At 42.7% G+C, this 19,897-nt stretch overlaps 2 protein-coding genes across 4 annotated transcripts in view; both read right to left on the reverse strand.

Annotated features, from left to right (window-relative positions):
* Positions 1 to 3,836, reverse strand: part of EFCAB6 (EF-hand calcium binding domain 6) — a 115,972-nt gene extending 112,136 nt beyond the window's left edge. Inside the window, exons 1-2 of the mRNA XM_081957502.1 lie at positions 3,715 to 3,836; positions 356 to 526 (exon numbers count right to left, since the gene is read on the reverse strand). Of these exons, the coding sequence (XP_081813628.1) occupies positions 356 to 526; positions 3,715 to 3,751 (208 nt within the window). The 5' untranslated portion in view covers positions 3,752 to 3,836. The remainder of the gene's footprint in view (positions 1 to 355; positions 527 to 3,714) is intronic.
* Positions 3,837 to 14,968: 11,132 nt separating this feature from the next.
* SULT4A1 (sulfotransferase family 4A member 1) overlaps positions 14,969 to 19,897 on the reverse strand; it is a 28,200-nt gene continuing 23,271 nt past the window's right edge. Inside the window, exons 7-8 of one of the 3 annotated variants that reach the window (XR_014175730.1) lie at positions 17,401 to 17,525; positions 14,969 to 15,206 (exon numbers count right to left, since the gene is read on the reverse strand). Coding sequence is in view for 2 of the 3 variants with exons in the window: in XM_081957491.1 (XP_081813617.1) it covers positions 15,094 to 15,206 (113 nt within the window). In the remaining variant the exon portion in view is untranslated. Of the gene's footprint in view, positions 15,207 to 17,400; positions 17,526 to 19,897 lie in introns of those variants that run through there. The other 2 variants (XM_081957491.1, XM_081957492.1) reach the window with 2 other exon arrangements.

The raw sequence follows: 19,897 nt of genomic DNA on the forward strand, positions 1-19,897 counted from the left end.
AGCATCACTCAACTTCACTATGTCCGTTTTAGCCATTTCCCTACGGCAGTGGTTCTCAACCTGTGGTCCATAGACTCCTGGGGGACCACGATGTCGCCACAGGGACTCCACAAAGCTGTGATTGTTATGAAAATGGTTTATGGAATGTTGTGATTTAAACCTTAGGTTTTGGGGATCTTTGGCCAGAAAAGGTATTTAAAGGGGTTTCCATGGGGAGGAAAAGATTGAGAACCACTGGCCTAAGGCATGACCATTGCTGGTTGCAAATGCTTTCTCCAACAGGGGAAGTTTGGTCTGAAATCTTTTGCCTGTTTGTGCCTGAAATGTGGAACAGGCCCATCAAGATGGTCCTTACTTGAGTCAGATTGGACAGAGCTTTCACTGCTGCTCTTGCTGCTGTTGCTGCTACTCCGTGTGGAAGATCGCCCTGAGGAGTTGGATTGGACTCTGGAATTGAAGACAATCCCATGGGACTGAGGGCGTAAAGTCTTGTAATCACATGCATTCACCACTCTGGACATTGTTCCTGCAAGAAATAAGGGAGAACAAAGAAAGAAGTTGAACAAAACAAGCCTCTGCTAGTTGCTCAGGAGCAGAGATGGCACAATGCAGGGGTGAAATCCAGCAAGTTCTGACAGGTTCTGGAGAACCGGTAGCGGAAATTTTGAATAGTTCAGAGAACTGGTAGTGGAAATTTTGAGTAGTTCAGAGAACCGCCAAATGCCACCTCTGGCTGGCCCCAGAGTGGGGTGGGAATGGAGATTTTGCAGTATCCTTCCCCTGGAGTGGGGTGGGAATGGAGATTTTGCAGTATCCTTCCCCTGGAGTGGGGTGGGAATTGAGATTTTACAGTATCCTTCCCCTGGAGTGGGGTGGGAATTGAGATTTTACAGTATCCTTTCCCTGGAGTGGGGTGGGAATGGAGATTTTACAGTATCCTTCCTCTGGAGTGGTGTAGGAATTGAGATTTTGCAGTATCCTTCCCGTGCCACGCCCACCAAACCACCTCCACAGAACCGGTAGTAAAAAAAAATGAATTTCACCACTGGCACTGTTGGAACCTGGAAAAAACAACTGGAGAAAATTAAGCAAGAACTTTGCAACTGATCATAAGTCCTATATTTCAAGATCTGTCGCAACAAATAATCAATAAGGTACCTACTATCATATGTGGTGGACCTGCATTAAAGCATTAAAGAATAGAGATCTGAAGCCAGAAATATGTTCCCTGAGCATAATGCTGGAGAGTTATGATAAAGGGACCACATATTTAGTTTTACATATGCTAACAGCAGCAAGTATCATATTTGCAAAACACTGGAAAAATGAGAACACCCTACCAGACGAAGATGTAATTTGAAAAATTTTAGACTGTGCTGAAATGGACAGACTAACTTTAAAAATAAAAGATAAGGAAGACACAGAATATTATTTGATTTGGAATAGATTTCATGAGTAGTTAGAGACAAGAGATAGAAATTAGAGAAAGACAGACTATGAATGTTTGTATTAAAAATAGTGATGGTTTATAACGACAATCATTACAAGCAACCAAAATGTAAATAAGTCAATGTAAAAAGAAACAGTTAGTTAAAATTACTTGGTTATAGCATTATTATTGTCATTAGTACATGTGTTATTGTATTATTATTACTATTATTAGTTTATGTGTTAATATTTATTAGTATTTTTTTGCTGGTCTTTCTTTTTATAAATGGTACACCCCGACAATACACTGTATTAAAAAAAAATTATGAATAAAACTTTTTAAAAAATCAATAAGCGATTAGTCACAAGTGGACTAAGGACTCCTTCAGCGCTAGTTTAAAAAAAAGGAACAGGGTGGTTTTAAACCTCCTTTTAGAGACACTTCCAGGGACAGAAACTTCCAAAGCAGAAAAGTTGTTGTGGTTTGCCTCAAATTCAACTGACAAGAGACCCAGGATAGCGGCAGTTTGGGCCAGTGTACCAGTCTGCAATTGTGGATCAGTTCAAGTGGCAACTTTGGTGAGCCACATAAAAGTTTCCCTCACACCACAGAAGCCTCTGGGAGAGAGGAAGATAGATAGGCAAGCACAGGCTGTTCTCTCGTTTCTGTTTTTTTTTCATGGGAAACCATCCAGGCCGCCTTGCAAGTATCTTAGGGAAAATATACAGAAAAGTGACATAAATTTATTCTTCCAACAGAAGCAGCAGATGCAGAGTGATTTTGAGTGTCTCAAAAGTAGTTAAAACAGTCAGCATGGCTGGCTGGGGAATGTGGGGATTTGAAGTCCACCCATTTTAGTTACTAAAATGTGGGGGGGTGGACTCCTCATGGGCCCAACTATCACATCCAAGTTTAACATATAATAATAAATAAATGTTATTTACTCTATAAATAAATATTATTTACTCTATAAATAAATATTATTTCATACTTCAATATGTTAAACACCTTTTGTTTCAGTCTTACAAATCTAAATCTCTCTCTCTCACTCACACACACACACACACACACTCATATCTACACAAAGGGCAGTATTTAATTTGTAATTGTTGATGTATCTGTTCATTTTATTTAATAATCATACTGTAAAGTGACCAGATGTTATTCTTAATTCAAAAATGGGACATATTGTAGAAAGCAATATGAAGGGGTAAATACAAAATCAAAGTGGAACAAGGTGAAACAGAATAGGTTTTATGTATTTAGTTTATTAACTAAATAGAACCCAATCCATAGATGGATGAGTGGGAGGGTGGGTGAATGAATGATAGAGACAGACAGACAGATGATAGATAAATAGAAAGAGAGAGAGATAGATGATAGATAGATAGATAGATAGATAGATAGATAGATAGATAGATAGAAAGAGAGAGAGAGAGAGAGAGAGACAGACAGACAGACAGACAGATGATTGATATAGATGATTGATAGATGATATAGGTAGGTAGGTGGGTGGGTGGGTGGGTGGGTGAATGGATGGATGGATGGATGGATGGATGGACAGATGGATGGATAGATAGATGGATGATAGATGATTGATAATGATTGATAGATGATATAGATATAGATAGATAGATGATAGATAGATAGATAGATAGATAGATAGATAGATAGATAGATAGATAGATCATTAGTATATCTTGCTGAGGTCATGATTAAAATTGCAATTGTTGCAATGAGTGGAAATACTGAGAATCTGTGATGACGTAAATGTGCTCACTTGGAATATTTGCATAGGATGCTACAAGTTGGTACTTCTAACCACCCTGTAGTTTGTTGCTTGCGTAACTTTGCGTGTTCTCCGTTTGGTTAGTTTGCCTGGGGCTAGTTTGTGGTTCAGCCCATTTGCTTGTTACTTACCTACTTATTACATTTGACACCTCACTTTTTTGTTTCCTTAAGCCGATTGTAGGCTGCGTAAATTCAGAAAGCAGGATCAACTCTGTTCACAAGGCAACTGCAAACACCGGCCATGGCAATCGTACCTTGAGACAACCTGATACCCTGCAGAATTAGCGCTGCCTCGGAAAGGTGAGATCGAATCCCAGTACACTGCTGGAGGATCAACCCTAATTTCGCAAGCTAATCTATTTTGCTGGGTTATAGGAAGCCGAGAATGCTACACCTGGGCTGTACGCTGTTAATTCTTCCAACAAGCTCCCGCATCTCTTTGCAAGGGGGAAAAAAAAAACCACTCTGTTTTCCCGACGCAGAAGTAAACCAACCGTGTCTCTCTCCTCCTTCTCCGTTCTGCGACGTCATTTTCGGTCGCAAAATAGGCAGCGGCGCCCCGGCTGGAGCAGGGCAAGGAGTTTCCCACCGCGAGCGTGAGAAAAGATGCTCGGAATGCCCGCGTCCCGCTTGCAAAATTGCACTTCGCGGCTTCGCTGCCTGAATGCGGCGTTGCCAGGACGCCGTGGCCACAACAACGCCAGGAGCGGCTCCCGATTCGCCCAGAAGGCCGCGCAGTCGCTTGGCAACCGTTAACTCGCGACAATTGCACGTCGGGAAAGACCTTCGCGCCGGTGCCCGTCGTCCGAAAAGTCACGCCGAAGGATTCCTGGACTCCGAAAGGTGCAAAATCAGGTGAGAGAGAGAGCAGGAAATGCTGGGTGCAAAAATCAGGAGGGGGGGACCGGGACCCTGACCCGGTGCTTTCGCGGGAACTCGCGAGTGAGCCCGGCTCGCTCTCTGGATACACAAGTAGTAGAGCCCGTTTGGGTTACAAACATTCATTTAGTGACCGGTCAAAAAGTTAACAGTGGCCCTGAAAAAAGTGACTTACGGCCGTTTTTCACACTTAACGACCGTTGCAGCTTCCACCTGATTACACTGGAAGGAAATCCAGACGTTTGTCAACCGACTCGTATTTATGACGGTTGCAGTGTCCCGTGGTCGTGTGATGCCCTTTTGCGATCTTCTGACTAGCCGAATCAGTGGGGAAGCCAGATTTCCTTAACAACCGTGTCCCTAATTTAACAACTGCAGCGGTTCGCTTAACAACGGTGGCAACGGAAGACTGTAATATGGGTCAAGCTCACTTAACTGTTAAGTTTTCTTTTTAACAACATACATTTTGGATTCTATTTGTTTGTAAATCAAGGACTATCATTAGAGTAAATTTATTTTCACCTGTATTTTATCTTTAGATAACACACACACACACACACAAACACACACACACACAGACGTGTGTGTGTGTTATGGGGGCCACCAAATAAACCCCCACATATGTTATGGAGCCTACCAAATAAGCCCACCTTATTTTTTAGTTAGTTGTGGAGAAAACAGGAACAGATAATATTAGGCACGCTGCCTCGAGTCACAAAAAAAAATAAAGGCGTGGATATAAATTTAAGAAAGAAACTCATGTCAGATCAAGAAAGGGATGCTGAAACCATCTCCCCGACGGGCAAACTGGAGTGATTTAAACTTGTTTATATTTCAACATCCAATCGCTGAGTTTTCCTGTCGCGAACTTCGTAGTCTTCTTTTGATATTTGAAAAACAAAATGCACCGGTACAGTATATGTTTGAAAACCTTAGCATCCTCCCAAATGTCCTGCTAATAATACTCCTCACGCAGCAGCTCAAGGAAGAAAAAGTCTGTTAGGTTTAGTTAGTTAGTTAGTTAGTTAGTTAGTTAGCTTACTTTATTGTCATTGCACCTTGTACAACGAAATTAAATGCGATCTTCAGTGTAGAATGACAGTTCACTTTGTGTTTGTTAAGGAATCGTGTGCAGTCATTAAGCACAACATCATGGGGTGGCTGGTTTCCTCATTGACTTGACTTATTGGAAGCTGGCAGGGAAGATCATAAGTGGAGAGCCTTCTCTGTGGGAGCACCTTCCCTCTGGAATGAGCTGCCCCCGGAGCTTCGCATAATCCCTGACCTCCGGTCCTTCCGACGCGCCCTAAAAAGTTGGCTTTTCCAGCAAGCCGGCCTGGCCTGTTAATTTTAACTCATTTTAAATGTATTGTCTTTTAAATTCGGTTTGTTTTTTTTGGATATGGATTTAATCTTTTTTTTTAACCTTTGGGATGTGTGTTTTTTAATGTTGTACGCCGCCCTGAGTCCTTTTGGAGAAGGGCGGCATATAAATCCAAACAAACAAACAAACAAACAAACGTGACTGTGGGAAGCTGTGACCATTGTAACATATGCCAAGTGCTCCAATTACGATCCCGTGACACTGTAGGGACACTGCAACAGCCACAACTTCAAGGACCGGCCATAAGTCTTCTTGTTGAGCACTGTTGTAACTTTGAATGGTTGCGGAACAAGAAGTCACTAAGTAAGGACTACCTGTGTAGTCCAAAATCCTTCCCTGTCTTTGATGGTTGACAAAGCATAATGATACCCAATCGGATACAACAATCGGACCAACCACTTGTTGGACTCCGTAGTACCCAGGGGGGTCTCTGGCCTGTTGGCAAAAACCATATCTTCATGTTTTTTGAAATAATGTCAATGGGAGAGGGGAGCAACCGTATTATTTCTGCAAGGATGAGGTCCCCATATATCTTCAATTCCTCTCAGCTTAAAAAGAAGGCCTGCACGACATCCTCTCTTTCTCTTCCTGTCCTCCGTTTTTCTCTTCCTCCTCCTCCTTCCTACAGGGATAGCAATCCATGGCTCCCCCAGCGGCCTAGTGGCCTCCTCCAGTTTTTTATGAGAAGGTATCAAATTGTCTTCCATAGTCTTTTCACATGTCAATTCTTGCCAACTATAGATGCCCCTTGCCCCACAGGGTTCATCCATGTGTGCAGCCATCTTGAATGGCAGTGGGAACTAACTTCACTTCATCAAGCTCTTCTGGGTGTTCTCCTTCTAGAGATGTTGAAGGATGAAGTTGTGGGCAGCTTTCCCAAAGGCTCGCCGACTATAGATGCCCCTTGCCCCACAGGGTTCAATCAAGGGGGAAATCCAACCCACACTATACACTGAAAAAAGGAGCGCCCAGCTGCAGCATACATATGCGCAACCATCTTTCCTCCAAGGTGTTTGCACTCTGAACCAGCGTCGCTGAGCCTTCCCTTCCCTTGCTGGATGGGGAATTCTAGGAGTTGAAGAGTCCCTCTCTTTAACAGTTTTGACTTCAATCAAATTCACTCTCCGTCTGCTATTTCAACAGAGCAACATATTTAAGACATGTCCCTCTATATTTCCCTAAGATATATCACATGATCTAAGCCCCAGAGCTCACTGTAACAGCATTGCCAAAAAGGCATTAAGAGTTCTTAACCTAATTTTGCAAAGCTGCTTCTCCGGCAACAGTGTACTGCTAACGGGGGCATACAAAACCTTTGCCAGACCAATTCTTGAATACAGCTTGTCTGCCTGTAATCCACACTGTATATATCGGACATTAATATGATTGAGTGGGTCCAGAGGTATTTCACGAGAAGAGTACTCCACTCCTCTACTCAGTAGAAAATCCCTTATGCCACCAGGCTTGAAATTTTGGGCTTGGTCAATCTGGAACTGTGCCGTCTGCGGTGTGACCTAAGCATAGTAAACAAAATTGTCTGCTACAATGTCCTACCTATAAATGACTACTTCAGCTTCAATCACAATAATACACGGGCAAACGATCGATACAAACTCAAGGTAAACCACTCCAAAATCGATTGCAGAAAATAAGACTTCAGCAACAGTGGTCAACGCCTGTAATACTCTACCCAACTCCATTGTTACAACCTCAAACTGTCCACCGTGGACCTCTCCCCATTCCTAAGAGGTCCGTAAAGGGGGCATGCACAAGCGCATCAGCATGCCTACCACCCCTCTCTTACTGTCCCCATTATCTGTATTTATTTGCTTTGTTCATGTTTATGTTCATACTTAAACTTGTTACCTTGTACATGTTAGACAAACAAATAAATAAAAATAAAATATTCCTAGGGCGGCCTCGGTGGTTGTCCATGAAAAATAGGATTAGGTAAGGAGGGGAACAACCCTCCTCCCTCTCTCTCCCTCCCTGTCCCCCTCCCTCTCTCTCTCCCTCCCTCTCTGTCTCTCCCTCCCTCATCAGAAGGGATAGTAAACCCGCACCTAAATTAGTTAGCATTTTTAGCTTCATAGACAGATGCTGGCAGGCATGTCGTAGCTGAGCTTCTCCTTCTGTTGGCATATGATGATGACCAGACTGCTGGCAGAGATGCCTCAATAAAGTGATAGTTCCCATGTGCTTCAGTGATCATAACTATCCAGGGGTCCGACACCGTCTTTTTCAAGAGGACCTGACTCAATCCTGGTTTAGTAGACTGCAGGCATATGCTTCTCAACTTGCCCATAAGTTCAGCCTGGCATTTTTGAGGGAGGCAGCTGCAGGGATGCAACTCGTCCCCTCGCCAGGAACCTGCTTATGTACTATGCCATAACCATAGTGGGTGGATTTTCACATCCCAATCAGCCAACTCTGATCATCAGACAGTGCGAAGAGAACTGTCTGAGGAAGCAGATGGTAAAGTTGGCATTGCCCCCTCTATGGGCGTTCTTGAAACCTTTGAAACTCTTTGTGATTCCTGACTTTGTTCTCAGCAAAGGAGGAGAAAGATGGGTCTTGTGCCGTAATGGCAGAGGCTTCCCAGGAATTAACCTTTAACTTTTTAATTAGCCTTTAAAGATGAAACATTCTTGGCTTTTGGGCAGAGCATTGGGGCAAAGGGGAGTTATCTTGTCTGTTTCAGAAATATCTTATTCCTGGATAGGGCCCAGCAAAGGTTTGTTGTCCTTAAGGAGGTGAAAATCCCATCCAGTCTGATTCTACCAGATTTCCCTCTTCCAAATGTCAATTTTACTGGACTGTTTCCAGTATTTGGCACGAGAGTTCATTCTCATGTTTTTCCCAAATGTCATCACTCTGCTAAACAAATAATTCCCTCAACACTGTCAAACTATTTACTAAGTCTGCATTACTATAACTATTAATCTTCTCATCGTTCCTATCCCCATCTCCTCCTACTTATGACTGCAGGACTGTAACTTGTTGCTTCTATCCTTACGATTGATATTGTTTCCTGATTGCTTATTTGTACCCTTTGACTCTCATTAAGTGTGGTACCTCATGATTCATGACAAATGTATCTTTTATTTTATGCACACTGAGAGCATCTGCACCAAAGAGAAATTCCTTCTGTGTCCAATCACATTTGGCTGTTGTAAGTCGAGGACTAGCTGTAAAAGCAACTAGCCTCGTTCTTTGCATCTTCTCCTAACTTCACGAGTATTATTCTCCTGCCCAGAATAAAGTTCTGGTCATGGGCTTCTTCTAAGATCTGCCCTTCTCCCCTTTGCTTTCCAGTCTAGTCAAAAAGCCATGTGATTTTCTGGGGATTCCTAATCGAATTTAATCAGGTGTGAGCATATTTATGTGTCAAACTCAACAGAGGTTCCCAAGCATGGTGGGGGGAAGGGGGACCCAGCAGATGGGCAAAAAGAAGTCAAGATGGCAACCACAATGGCAACAGACATGAAGAACAGGTGGATCCCTCAACACAAAGCAATCCTTTGGGCTTGTTTTCATGGAGCCACTTAATTGCCATCTGTCCACAAGAACTGGGAACTCTTCCTCCACGGCTGTAAATTCTAGTAGACTTATCTTCCATGTCCCATTTATCTTCCGTGTTTCGTCATGTTGTGTACCTCTTCCACCTTTCTCGGCGCTGCTTTTGATAGGTTGGATTATTTCTTCGCTTTGCGTAAAGACAGGTGCAAAGGAGGAATGGAGTAGTTCTGCTTTCTCCCTGCTGCCTGTCAACTTCTGTCCATCGGCTTCCATGAGTGAACTCATTGTTTCCTTGACTTCCTTCTTTTTCCTCACGTGTTGAAAGACGCTCTCTCTTTTGTCGTTTTTGTTTTTGGCATTAGTTACCAGTCTTAGTTCATTCTGGGCCCTGCTTGGTCTCCCATTCCCTGCTGAGTTTGTTTCCCAGTTTGTGTCAGGGTAATTAAAGTCTTCCATTACAACAGTGGCATGTTTTCTGCACATTTCAGCTAACTAATTAGCAAACAGTTCGTCTTATTTTCTTCTGGTTGGGTGGAGGGCCAACCAACCAGAGGAACAAGGATATACACGTACTGTACAGCAAAGTCATTTCTTTTTCCGCTAATATTTTCTCAAATACTTTCAGGAAAGATTTCAGAATAGAGTAAAATAGAATAGGAAAGGAAAGGAATAGACTAGAATAGAAGAATAGAATAGAATAGAATAGAACAGAACAGGAAAGGAAAGGAAAGGAATAGACTAGAATAGAAGAATAGAATAGAATAGAATAGAATAGAATAGAAGAATAGAATAGAATAGAATAGAGGAGAGGAATAGGAATAGAATAGGAAAGTAAAGGAATAGAAATAGGAATAGAATAGGAAAGGAATGGGAATAGAATAGGAAAGGAAAGGAATAGACTAGACTAGACTAGAATAGAATAGAATAGAATAGAGGAGAGGAATAGGAATAGAATAGGAAAGTAAAGGAATAGACTAGAATAGAAGAATAGAATAGAATAGAATAGAACAGAATAGGAAAGGAAAGGAAAGGAAAGGAATAGAATAGGAAAGGAATAGAATAGGAAAGGAAAGGAAAGGAATAGACTAGACTAGACTAGAATAGAATAGAATAGAATAGAATAGAATAGAGGAGAGGAATAGGAATAGAATAGGAAAGTAAAGGAATAGACTAGAATAGAAGAATAGAATAGAATAGAACAGAATAGGAAAGGAAAGGAAAGGAATAGAATAGGAAAGGAATAGAATAGGAAAGGAAAGGAAAGGAAAGGAATAGACTAGACTAGAATAGAATAGAATAGAATAGAATAGAATAGAGGAGAGGAATAGGAATAGAATAGGAAAGGAAAGGAATAGACTAGAATAGAAGAATAGAATAGAATAGAACAGAATAGGAAAGGAAAGGAAAGGAATAGAATAGGAAAGGAATAGAATAGGAAAGGAAAGGAAAGGAATAGACTAGACTAGACTAGAATAGAATAGAATAGAATAGAATAGAATAGAGGAGAGGAATAGGAATAGAATAGGAAAGGAAAGGAATAGACTAGAATAGAAGAATAGAATAGAATAGAATAGAACAGAATAGGAAAGGAAAGGAAAGGAATAGAATAGGAAAGGAATAGAATAGGAAAGGAAAGGAAAGGAATAGACTAGACTAGACTAGAATAGAATAGAATAGAATAGAATAGAATAGAGGAGAGGAGAGGAATAGGAATAGAATAGGAAAGTAAAGGAATAGAAATAGGAATAGAATAGGAAAGGAATGGGAATAGAATAGGAAAGGAATAGGAATAGAATAATAAAATAGAATAGAATTCTTTATTGGCCGAGTGTGATCAGACACACAAGGAATTAGTCTCCGGTGCATAAACTCACAGTGTACATATAAACAATAAGTAATTGTGTTTTTCTGTGGAAGTGTAGTTATTTCTTAACTATAATGCAACCAGCTTATGTGAAATGTTATGGATAAATGTGTTTTGTCCTTTCTCGGTTTCCTCCCACACTTTAACATGTTTTGTGTAATTTTAAAACACATTCGAAAGGTTTTTACTTTCTTTGTACAGCATGGAATAATAAGCAATATAAAAATATATTAAAATACGTTACCGTTTCCCTGAAAATAAGACAGGGTCTCATTTTCTTTTGACCCCCGAAATAAGCGCTTGGCCTTATTTACCGGGAGGTCTTATTATTTTTGAGGTGCAGGAGGTGGCAAGTGTGGTCACCTCATGGCTGCTTCTGTGTTGCAATATTTTCAGAGAGGGCTTATTTTGGGGGGAGGGCTTATTTTAGCGCATGCGCTCAAAAACCCGATTGGGCTTATTAGTCAGGGGGATCTTATTTTCGGGGAAATAGGGTACTGTATAAATTAGTAAAGATAAAGATACCCTTTGTTTGATTTTGTTATGTGGGGGTATCTAAAGGACATAGTCTATTACTCTGGTTTTACTAGTGCTGTTTGATCCACACGCTACCTAAGTTGCACCTTGCTTTTTCAGAAGACCAACCAAGGTATAGCCATTTATTGTGCTATATTTCAGTAAACATAAGGTAAAGGTTCCCCTCGCACCTATGTGCTAGTCATTCCTGACTCAAGGGGGCAATGCTCATCTCTGTTTCTAAGCCAAACAGTTAACACTGCCCAGCTAGACATCTCTGTGGTCATGTGGCCAGCATGACAAAATGCCGAAGGTGCACAGAACAAAGTTACCTTCCCGCCGAAGATGGTTCCTATTTTTCTACTTGCATGCTTTCAAACTGCTAGGTTGGCAGAAGCTGGGACAAGTAACGGGCGCTAGGGATTTGAACTGCCAACTTTTCTGATTGACAAGCTCAGCGTCTTAACCCCTGAGCCACTGCATCCCGTCCTTAGTAAACGTAGTTCACTTACTTGAAAATCGATACCAAACCTTCTCCCCACTCCTTCGCCATAACACTTCCGCTTTTCGTTCTTAAATATACACACCTTGTGTTTCTCTGTCTAGCAATCTCTCTGGAATAGGAATCTGAAGGTTGGTCAAGACGATCCCCAGGTGATTCAGTTCAACTCTTACTTAAAATTCCTGTGGGTTGACAAACTGAGTTGAAATCCAGAAGCAAAGCCATGTAAGGCCTCCCAAAGAGGCACTTAATATAACCATAGTTGTGCTTTGATGGCCTTTGCAGGCAATTGAAAGCCTTGAACACACAGAAGATGGTGGTGTAGCCCTACTCCTGGTGATGTCACAATCCATCACAGATACAGACTTGGCTCATGCACTGATGATGTATCTGGGGTTCAGAGGTTGATCTGCAAGCAAAGAGTCATGAACTGGAGGGGCAACTTGCCATAGCCAACTTGCTGCAGCCAGCTCACCATGGCCACGTCACCATGGCCAACTTCCAACGGACCACCTCATCACGGCCAACTCGCTGTGGGACCACTTGCCATGGGAAAACTCACCGCAGGACAATTTGAACAATTCTACTTAATTATTTAAAACAAATAAAAATTATTTTAATTTTTGCCATTCACGTTTTCATTCTCACTCTCCGTTTGCATCTTTTCTTTAATGACTCTCTTTCACGGTATCTTTAGTGTAACTTTAGTGAGCTATCCTGTGGCAAGATGGCCATGGAAAGTTGTCCTGCAGCAAGCTGGCCGTAGCGAGTTGGACATGGCGAGTTGGCCATGAGTTGGCCATGATGAGTTGGCCATGGTGAGTTGGCCATGGTGAGTTGGCCATGGTGAGTTAGCCATGATGACTTGGCCATGGTGAGTTAGCCATGATGACTTGGCCATGGTGAGTTGGCCATGGTGAGTTGGCCATGGTGAGTTGGCCATGGCGAGTTGGACATGGTGAGTTGGCCATGGTGAGTTGGCCATGAGTTGGACATGGTGAGTTGGCCATGGTGAGTTGGCCATGGTGAGTTAGCCATGATGACTTGGCCATGGTGACTTGGCCATGGTGAGTTGGCCATGGTGAGTTAGCCATGGTGAATTGGCCATGGTGAATTGGCCATGGTGACTTGGCCATGGTGAGTTGATTCTAAATCTAAATATATAATGAAAGCACCATCCATCTTCATATTTTTCCTTCTTTGTTTGGGCTTTATGAGTAAGTGCAGGCACACACACCCCAAAAATACCTCTGCCCAGTGTAGGTTGCAAATGCCTGAGTGTATATTGTATCATATTTGAGTCCGAAAAAAAATAGTCACATGATCAATTGCCATCTTTGCTTTAAAAAAACAACACCCTAACCCACCATCCCTGCAAATATATATTTCTGAACCCTACTACTGTGGGGTTTGCTGAACATATATCTTATTTTTAATTTGTAATTGCAAATACAATTTTCATGTTCAGAGGCAACTGATGCAAAATATGAATATAGGAAATTATCTTTTGAGAGTTGTCCAAGAATGTTAACTCTTTAGTCCACACTGGGGGGAGGGGGGAGGGAGAAATGGAGAAATCGTGTTTAAAAAGATAGATCTTTAATAAAAGAATAATTAATAAATATTATGCATTGTTTTCCTCTCCACAGGTAGAGAGATGTGACTACAATTGTGGGTTGAGCTCATGTTGCTTTCTTTTGGTGTTGTATCCCCCTCTGCTGGACATCCGTGAATGTCTCACCAGATGTTCAAATCGGATTTGGCATTCTTCATCTACCTATCAATTCCTTCCGAAGAACTGGGATAAGCAGATGTTGATATTTGATGGCGTTAAGAGGCACCGTCGCAGGATGTAAGCCATCCCAAGTAAAGCTAGACTATTATCATGGTCTGTAAAACCAGGATTTCTAGTCTGGAAAATCAATATTGCAGCAGCAGTACAGTGTTACCGAAAGGGAAGCGGTGGCTCAGTAGCTAAGACGCTGAACTTGTTGATCAGAAAGGTGAGCAGTTCGGCGGTTCGAATCCCTAGCGACGTGTAACGGAGTGAGTTCCCGTTACTTGTCCCAGCTTCTGCCAATCTAGCAGTTCGAAAGCATGTAAAAATGCAAGTAGAAAAAAATAGGAACCACCTTTGATGGGAAGGTAACAGCATTCCGTGCGCCCTCAGCGTTTAGTCATGCCAGCCACATGACCACGGAGACGTCTTCGGACAGCGCTGGCTCTTCAGCTTTGAAACAAGCAATGAAAAAGTGACATGACCATTTTCAGATTTATGACCTTTGAAGTATCCCCAGGATCATGGGATTAAAATTCAGCTACTTGGCAACTGGTTCCTACTTATGACCGTTGTTGCTGTGTCCCGGGGCCATGTGATCACCTTTTGCAACCTTCTGACAGGCAACGTCAATGGGGAAGCCAGATTCACTTAACAACCAGGTTACCAACTTACCAACTCTAGTGGTTCACTCAACAACCGTGGCAAGGATGGTTGTAGAATGGGGCAAAACTCACTTAGCAAATGTCCTGCTTAACAACAGAAACCTGGGGTTCAATTATGGTCATAAGTCGAGGAATACCTGCACAGTTAAAGCTTTGACTGCTTTTATATGCAACACTTGGACTTTTTCTGGCCACTCAATTGGAGTTGCATCCATAAGACAGGATGGAGGAAATGGGTTGTGATTTGAGGCTCCATAGTGCAACGTCTCAGGTTTTACACACACACACACATGCACACACACGCAACCACACCCATCATGGATGCCTAATGCAACTTAGGAGGAAAAGAGAAAAGGGGAAAAATCTTTCTGCAGGATAAAATTATAGAATTCTTTATTTATGAATCCACTGTATTTTTCAGCTGCCCTGTAACAGTTGCTTTCTGCGTAGATTACATGGAAAAAGAAAAACATTACAGAGCGCACTAGACTTGTATACCTGCTGCTTTTAAAACTTTGAAAGCTATCCAGTAGCTTTCGACTGATCAAACTTGCAAAATAAAAATAAAATGCTGCTCTAAGTAGACCTTTGGCCTGACCCAGCACTCTCTGAGGTTAACATCCCAATGCAGTGTGCCCTTTATTTATTTTTTTAAATATGATACACATAACAAATATGGTACTATGTCCAGCCAGGAATAAATAAATGCAGAAAGCACTTCTAGCTAGATTCTTTGTATTTTTTTCATGCATTTTCATTTGGCTGCTTTATAAATAGAAATCAAACGTGAGATCACATTTCCCCATCTTCTGCTTGTACACTAAATCGAATTTCTCATTCATCGAGACGGTGAAGATATCTTTCCACAGACCAATTCGTCCTGGAAGATAGAAAAGAGGAAGGGAACAGGGGGAGGGAAAAATATGCTGATTATTATAAGATGTAGGAGACCTTTCAGGAGAACAAAAACCTACCATATATCACCCTGCGAATTGCAGACTCTTTTGGCCACTCTAAATCTGGAAAGTGAAACCCCCAGCACAAGTCCAAAGGAAAGGTTTGCCATCAGGGGTGTGGGAATTACAACTTTATCCATCAAAGAGTTGGACTTAAATTTTTGTTCTGACCGAGGCTTCCCAAGAGCATGAAGCAGACTCCTGGTCCCGACAAAAAACCCTTTTATTTACTGTGAATTCTGCTCATTCACATCTAGCAAAGTCTTTCAAGGGAGGATTTACAGTCACAGACCTTATCTGGCTTGAAGAGCTGACAGGCCAATATCTGCAAAACTTGACAAGGAGTCTCAGAGAGTCACGAACTAATTAAGCAAACTAACTGTCTCCTGCAAACTCTACTCCCCTTTTGCTCCTCTTTCATTTCCTCTGGGAGGGGCCATTCATCATCCACCTGTGGCCTTACTCCCATGTCGACCCCTGTTCTTTAGCTGTTCCCTTCGTCTGGCAACTCTGCGCATGCGCACACTGGGAACAGGCTCCAGCTGTTTGTCTGCCTCACTGATGTCTGACTCTGAAGGATTTTGATAACTGGCATACTGCTCTGACCCCATCTCTGCCTGCCTCGCTGGCGGGCTGCAACACTCTCCATCAATCATCTCTCAGCATTTTCCCCATCTACCGTGCTTCAGTTTACATCGCCCCTGCTTGATGCCATCTCTGAAAACCCCAGAAGAAGGGAGCAAAGACAGGCAAGGTGGTATCCAACCATGGGATTGCCCTGCCCCCTTTTCCTACCCCCTTTTTAACCCTCCCCCTCCAGAAACAATGCTCCTGGATGCAGCAAGGCTGCATCTTAAATTGTCTGATTAAGATGAATTACTGGGTGTGCGTACAGTTAAAACAACAGTTGTTATTACAGCTGCCAACTGCAGGGACTTTTGAAATGCACCGAACCACTTGTAGAACACTATGGAGATGGTCTTGATGGCATTATGTAAACATCAGCTTAGCCGTGGAAGGGAGAAGTGAGTGAGGAAGAAACTAAAGATGCCTTGATTTTCTTGGGTATTGTTCTGACCGAGGCTTCCCCAAAAAGCATGAGGCCGAGTCCTGATTCTAACAAAACCCCTTTTATTAAGTGAATGTGTATTCCTCTCATTCACATTCAGTAAGGCCTGGCAAAGAGTCTTTCAAAGGAATAGTTATGACTACAGACCTTATCTATCTTGGAAAGCTGCAATGTAAATATTTTTCCAAATGAGGTGCTGTGCAAGGAAAGACTGGGCACAGAATCTCCGAGATTCACGGACAGATCTTCACACTCCTGAAACAAATCTGACGACTGAATGAACAAACTGTTTCCTGCAAAAGCCCACTCCCCTTTCACTCCTCTGTTATTTCATATGGGAGGGGTCAATCACCTTCCACCTGTGACTTTACTCCCAAGTCTACCCTGATTCCTGGGTTGTTCTTTTCTTCTGGCAGCTCTGTGCATGGGCATACTACTGGGAACAGGCTCCAGCTGTTCCTCTGCCTCACTGCTGTCTAGCTCTGAAGGCAGCTGACTGAGAACTGCCAGACAGCCTTGGTCCCCTCTCCACCTCTGACACAGAGCCCTCGTCCGAGCCTTCCCCAGCCTCCAGGACTGGCCCATGGTCCTCTCCAAACTCCTCACTGTCCAACTCTGCTGCCAGCTCCACTGGCCGCTGGCGGCCCACAACAGGTATATAAGACAAATAAGGGAAAAACTCTTTATCGGGCTTTCAAGATCCAGTTGAACAGTATCAAGACGCTCAAATAATGAAGCAGAATTCCAGTGGTTCTTTGTCTCCAAAGGGGCTTTGGAACCTCTTGAGAAAAACAACAAAGAACTGGAAAATCAGTGGGTCTGGAGGTAAGTAACAAGACGCCTGCTTCCCTTTTTCCATCTTTGATACTTGCTCTTAAATATAAACGATACTAAACCACACTCGATGTGCAGATATCACAGCAAAGTTGGGATTTGATCTGCCACTTAAACCCCCAAAACATCAGATCCCATTGTAATAGGTTGCAAATACAGCGTATGAGTTCACTTTCCGGTAGCCATTTTGGACAGCTGGTCAAATAGTCACCCACCTGGGTTCATTCATGTTTTGATTCATGAAACTGGTTTGGGAGGTTGAATGGGAAGGAAGGTGAGCTAATCAAGAGCCCGTTTTTCCCAGCAACTGAGAGTGAGCTTCTGGGCAAAGATCAATAAGCTAAAAAGAAAACAAAATAAAAAATGAACAAAAGCAAAGCAAAATAAATAGGAAAATGTACATTGTGATAAGCCAAATTAAATTAAGCTAAATCAAAAAGTTATAAACAGTCCAGTTTTATTTAAAGCATAGAAACACATTTCAAGACACAGCAAGAAAAAAAAACACCTTGGTGTTCAGAATGCATTTGGAGAAAAGGGGGAAAAAATCATTACAAATATGAGAAAGATGAACAAAATTAAATAGGAAGGGAAGGTGTGCAGAAAAAGCAGGCAATGTGGAAATGCAATAGATTTGAATACTCAGGGGGAAATCTTTCTTATAAGGCATCTATTTTGGTAAGGTAAAGGTTCCCCTCGCACATATGTGCTAGTCGTTCCCGACTCTAGGGGGCGGTGCTCATCTCCATTTCAAAGCCAAAGAGCCAGCGCTGTCCGAAGACGTCTCCGTGGTCATGTGGCCAGCATGGCTAAACACCAAAGGCGCACGGAATGCTGTTTTCTTCCCACCAAAGTGGTCTCTATTTTTCTACTTGCATTTTTACATGCTTTCAAACTTGGCGGAAGCTGGGACAAGTAACAGGAGCTCACTCTGTTATATGGCGCTAGGGATTTGAACCGCCGAACTGCCGACCTTTCTGATCGACAAGCTCAGTGTCGTAGCCACTCAGCCACTCAGATTCTGTATTTTGGTAAACTTTGGTTTTGCGGGAAAGAAGCAGAGCTATGGCAGGGGAAGCGTTCAAAAAAGTCAAGAGAAAGACCATGCATGTCGGATCAAAGCTCTGCCTCCTTTTATATGTACATCGCTCCCAGACAGACATTCCTGGAACCATGATTACTCCTGCTGCACACCATCCTAGGGATTTTTTCTGGTTACCTGGTGTAACAGACGTTAGTGGGGAAAACAAACAACAAATATTACGGATGCACAAACTTAATTTCCTCTCAAAGCAGCTGACGTTTCACGTTTCAACCTTTATGAAAGAGTTCTCACATTCTGGGAAAACAGAGCAACTTTAAATAATTCAAGGCTGAAGCATTTCAAATCTGCAACCTTTCATGGAGCACCAATAAATTCAGGGGCGAAATCCTCCCGGTTCGGCCCAGTTCGGCTGAACTGGTAGGGATGATTGTCCTTGGTTCTGCGAACCGGTAGTAAAAAAACAAAAAAAGCTTCCAAGGATTGCGTGGGCCAGCTGTGAGCCATGCAATTATCGGAAGCTTTTCCCCCACTTTTTAAAGCATTTTTTTCCTGCCGGTTCAGACGAATAGGTAGGAAAAAAAAAGTTTTAAAAAGCAGTGTGGGGTGCTACAAACGAGGGGGGGGGGAAGGAGAGAGAGGAAGGACCACAAACACAGCTTCAGAAGATACCTTGAAAGAGCACAGCAGTCCAGGGCTGGAAGGGACCTGGAGGTCATCTAGTCCAACCCCCTGCTCCAGCAGGACGTTGTTAAAGCGAGTTTCTGTCTTTTGACACCCCCCCATCACATGACTACATAGCCACGCCCACCCAGTCACATGACACCACCACCACCAAGCCACGCCCACAGGACTGGTAGATTTCACCACGGAATAAATTTGCACTTGTCTCAGGAGCATCGAGGCGCTTTACTGGGTTGAAAGGATTAAGCTGGTGACATCAACAATGCCCAACTGATAAACTCACTTTGATATAAGAAGGAGGGAGGAGAATGCGGTCAGACTTTCAAGATTCTGTTACTGCACTCTATATCAATAAAGAAGTGTGCAGGCAGTTGTCCGCACACAACCACAATTGGGACTGCATTTCCGATTATAATTCTTTACTTTGAAAGCCAAGGCACCATTGTGATTGGACCACATTTTACATTTTTTGCAGTGCCCGTTAAGCGAATCCACTGTGGTTAAGAACGCCACTGCGCCACCCCTGAGAGCCGTGCAGGCTAATTCTGCCCATTGCCAGCAGTTCGATTCCCACCGGCTCAAGGCTGACTCAGCCTTCCATCCTTCCTGAGGTTGGTAAAATGAGGGCCCAGATTGTTGGGGGCCAATATGCTGACTCTGTAAACCGCTTAGAGAGGGATGTAAAGCACTGCGAAGCGGTCTATAAGTCTACGTACCCTTGCTATTAAGTGAATGCCAGGGTCATTTGTGCAATCCCATTCTTCCAAATGCACATTTCTTTGTTAGCAGCAAATAACATAAAGAAATTGTGGTCACACGACCACGGGATGTCACCACCAGTCATAAAGGTGAGCTGTTTGCCGAGAGCCTGAAATGCAGTTCATGTAACGGGGATCGGCACATTTTAAAACAGCCATAAAGTGCTTTATGGGTAATAAAGCACCTGTTCAGGACTTATCATAATTTCAAACAGCTGTTAAGCAACT

This window comes from Natrix helvetica (assembly GCF_964273705.1).
Source record: "Natrix helvetica genome assembly, chromosome: 6".
Classification (NCBI taxonomy): domain Eukaryota; kingdom Metazoa; phylum Chordata; class Lepidosauria; order Squamata; family Natricidae; genus Natrix; species Natrix helvetica.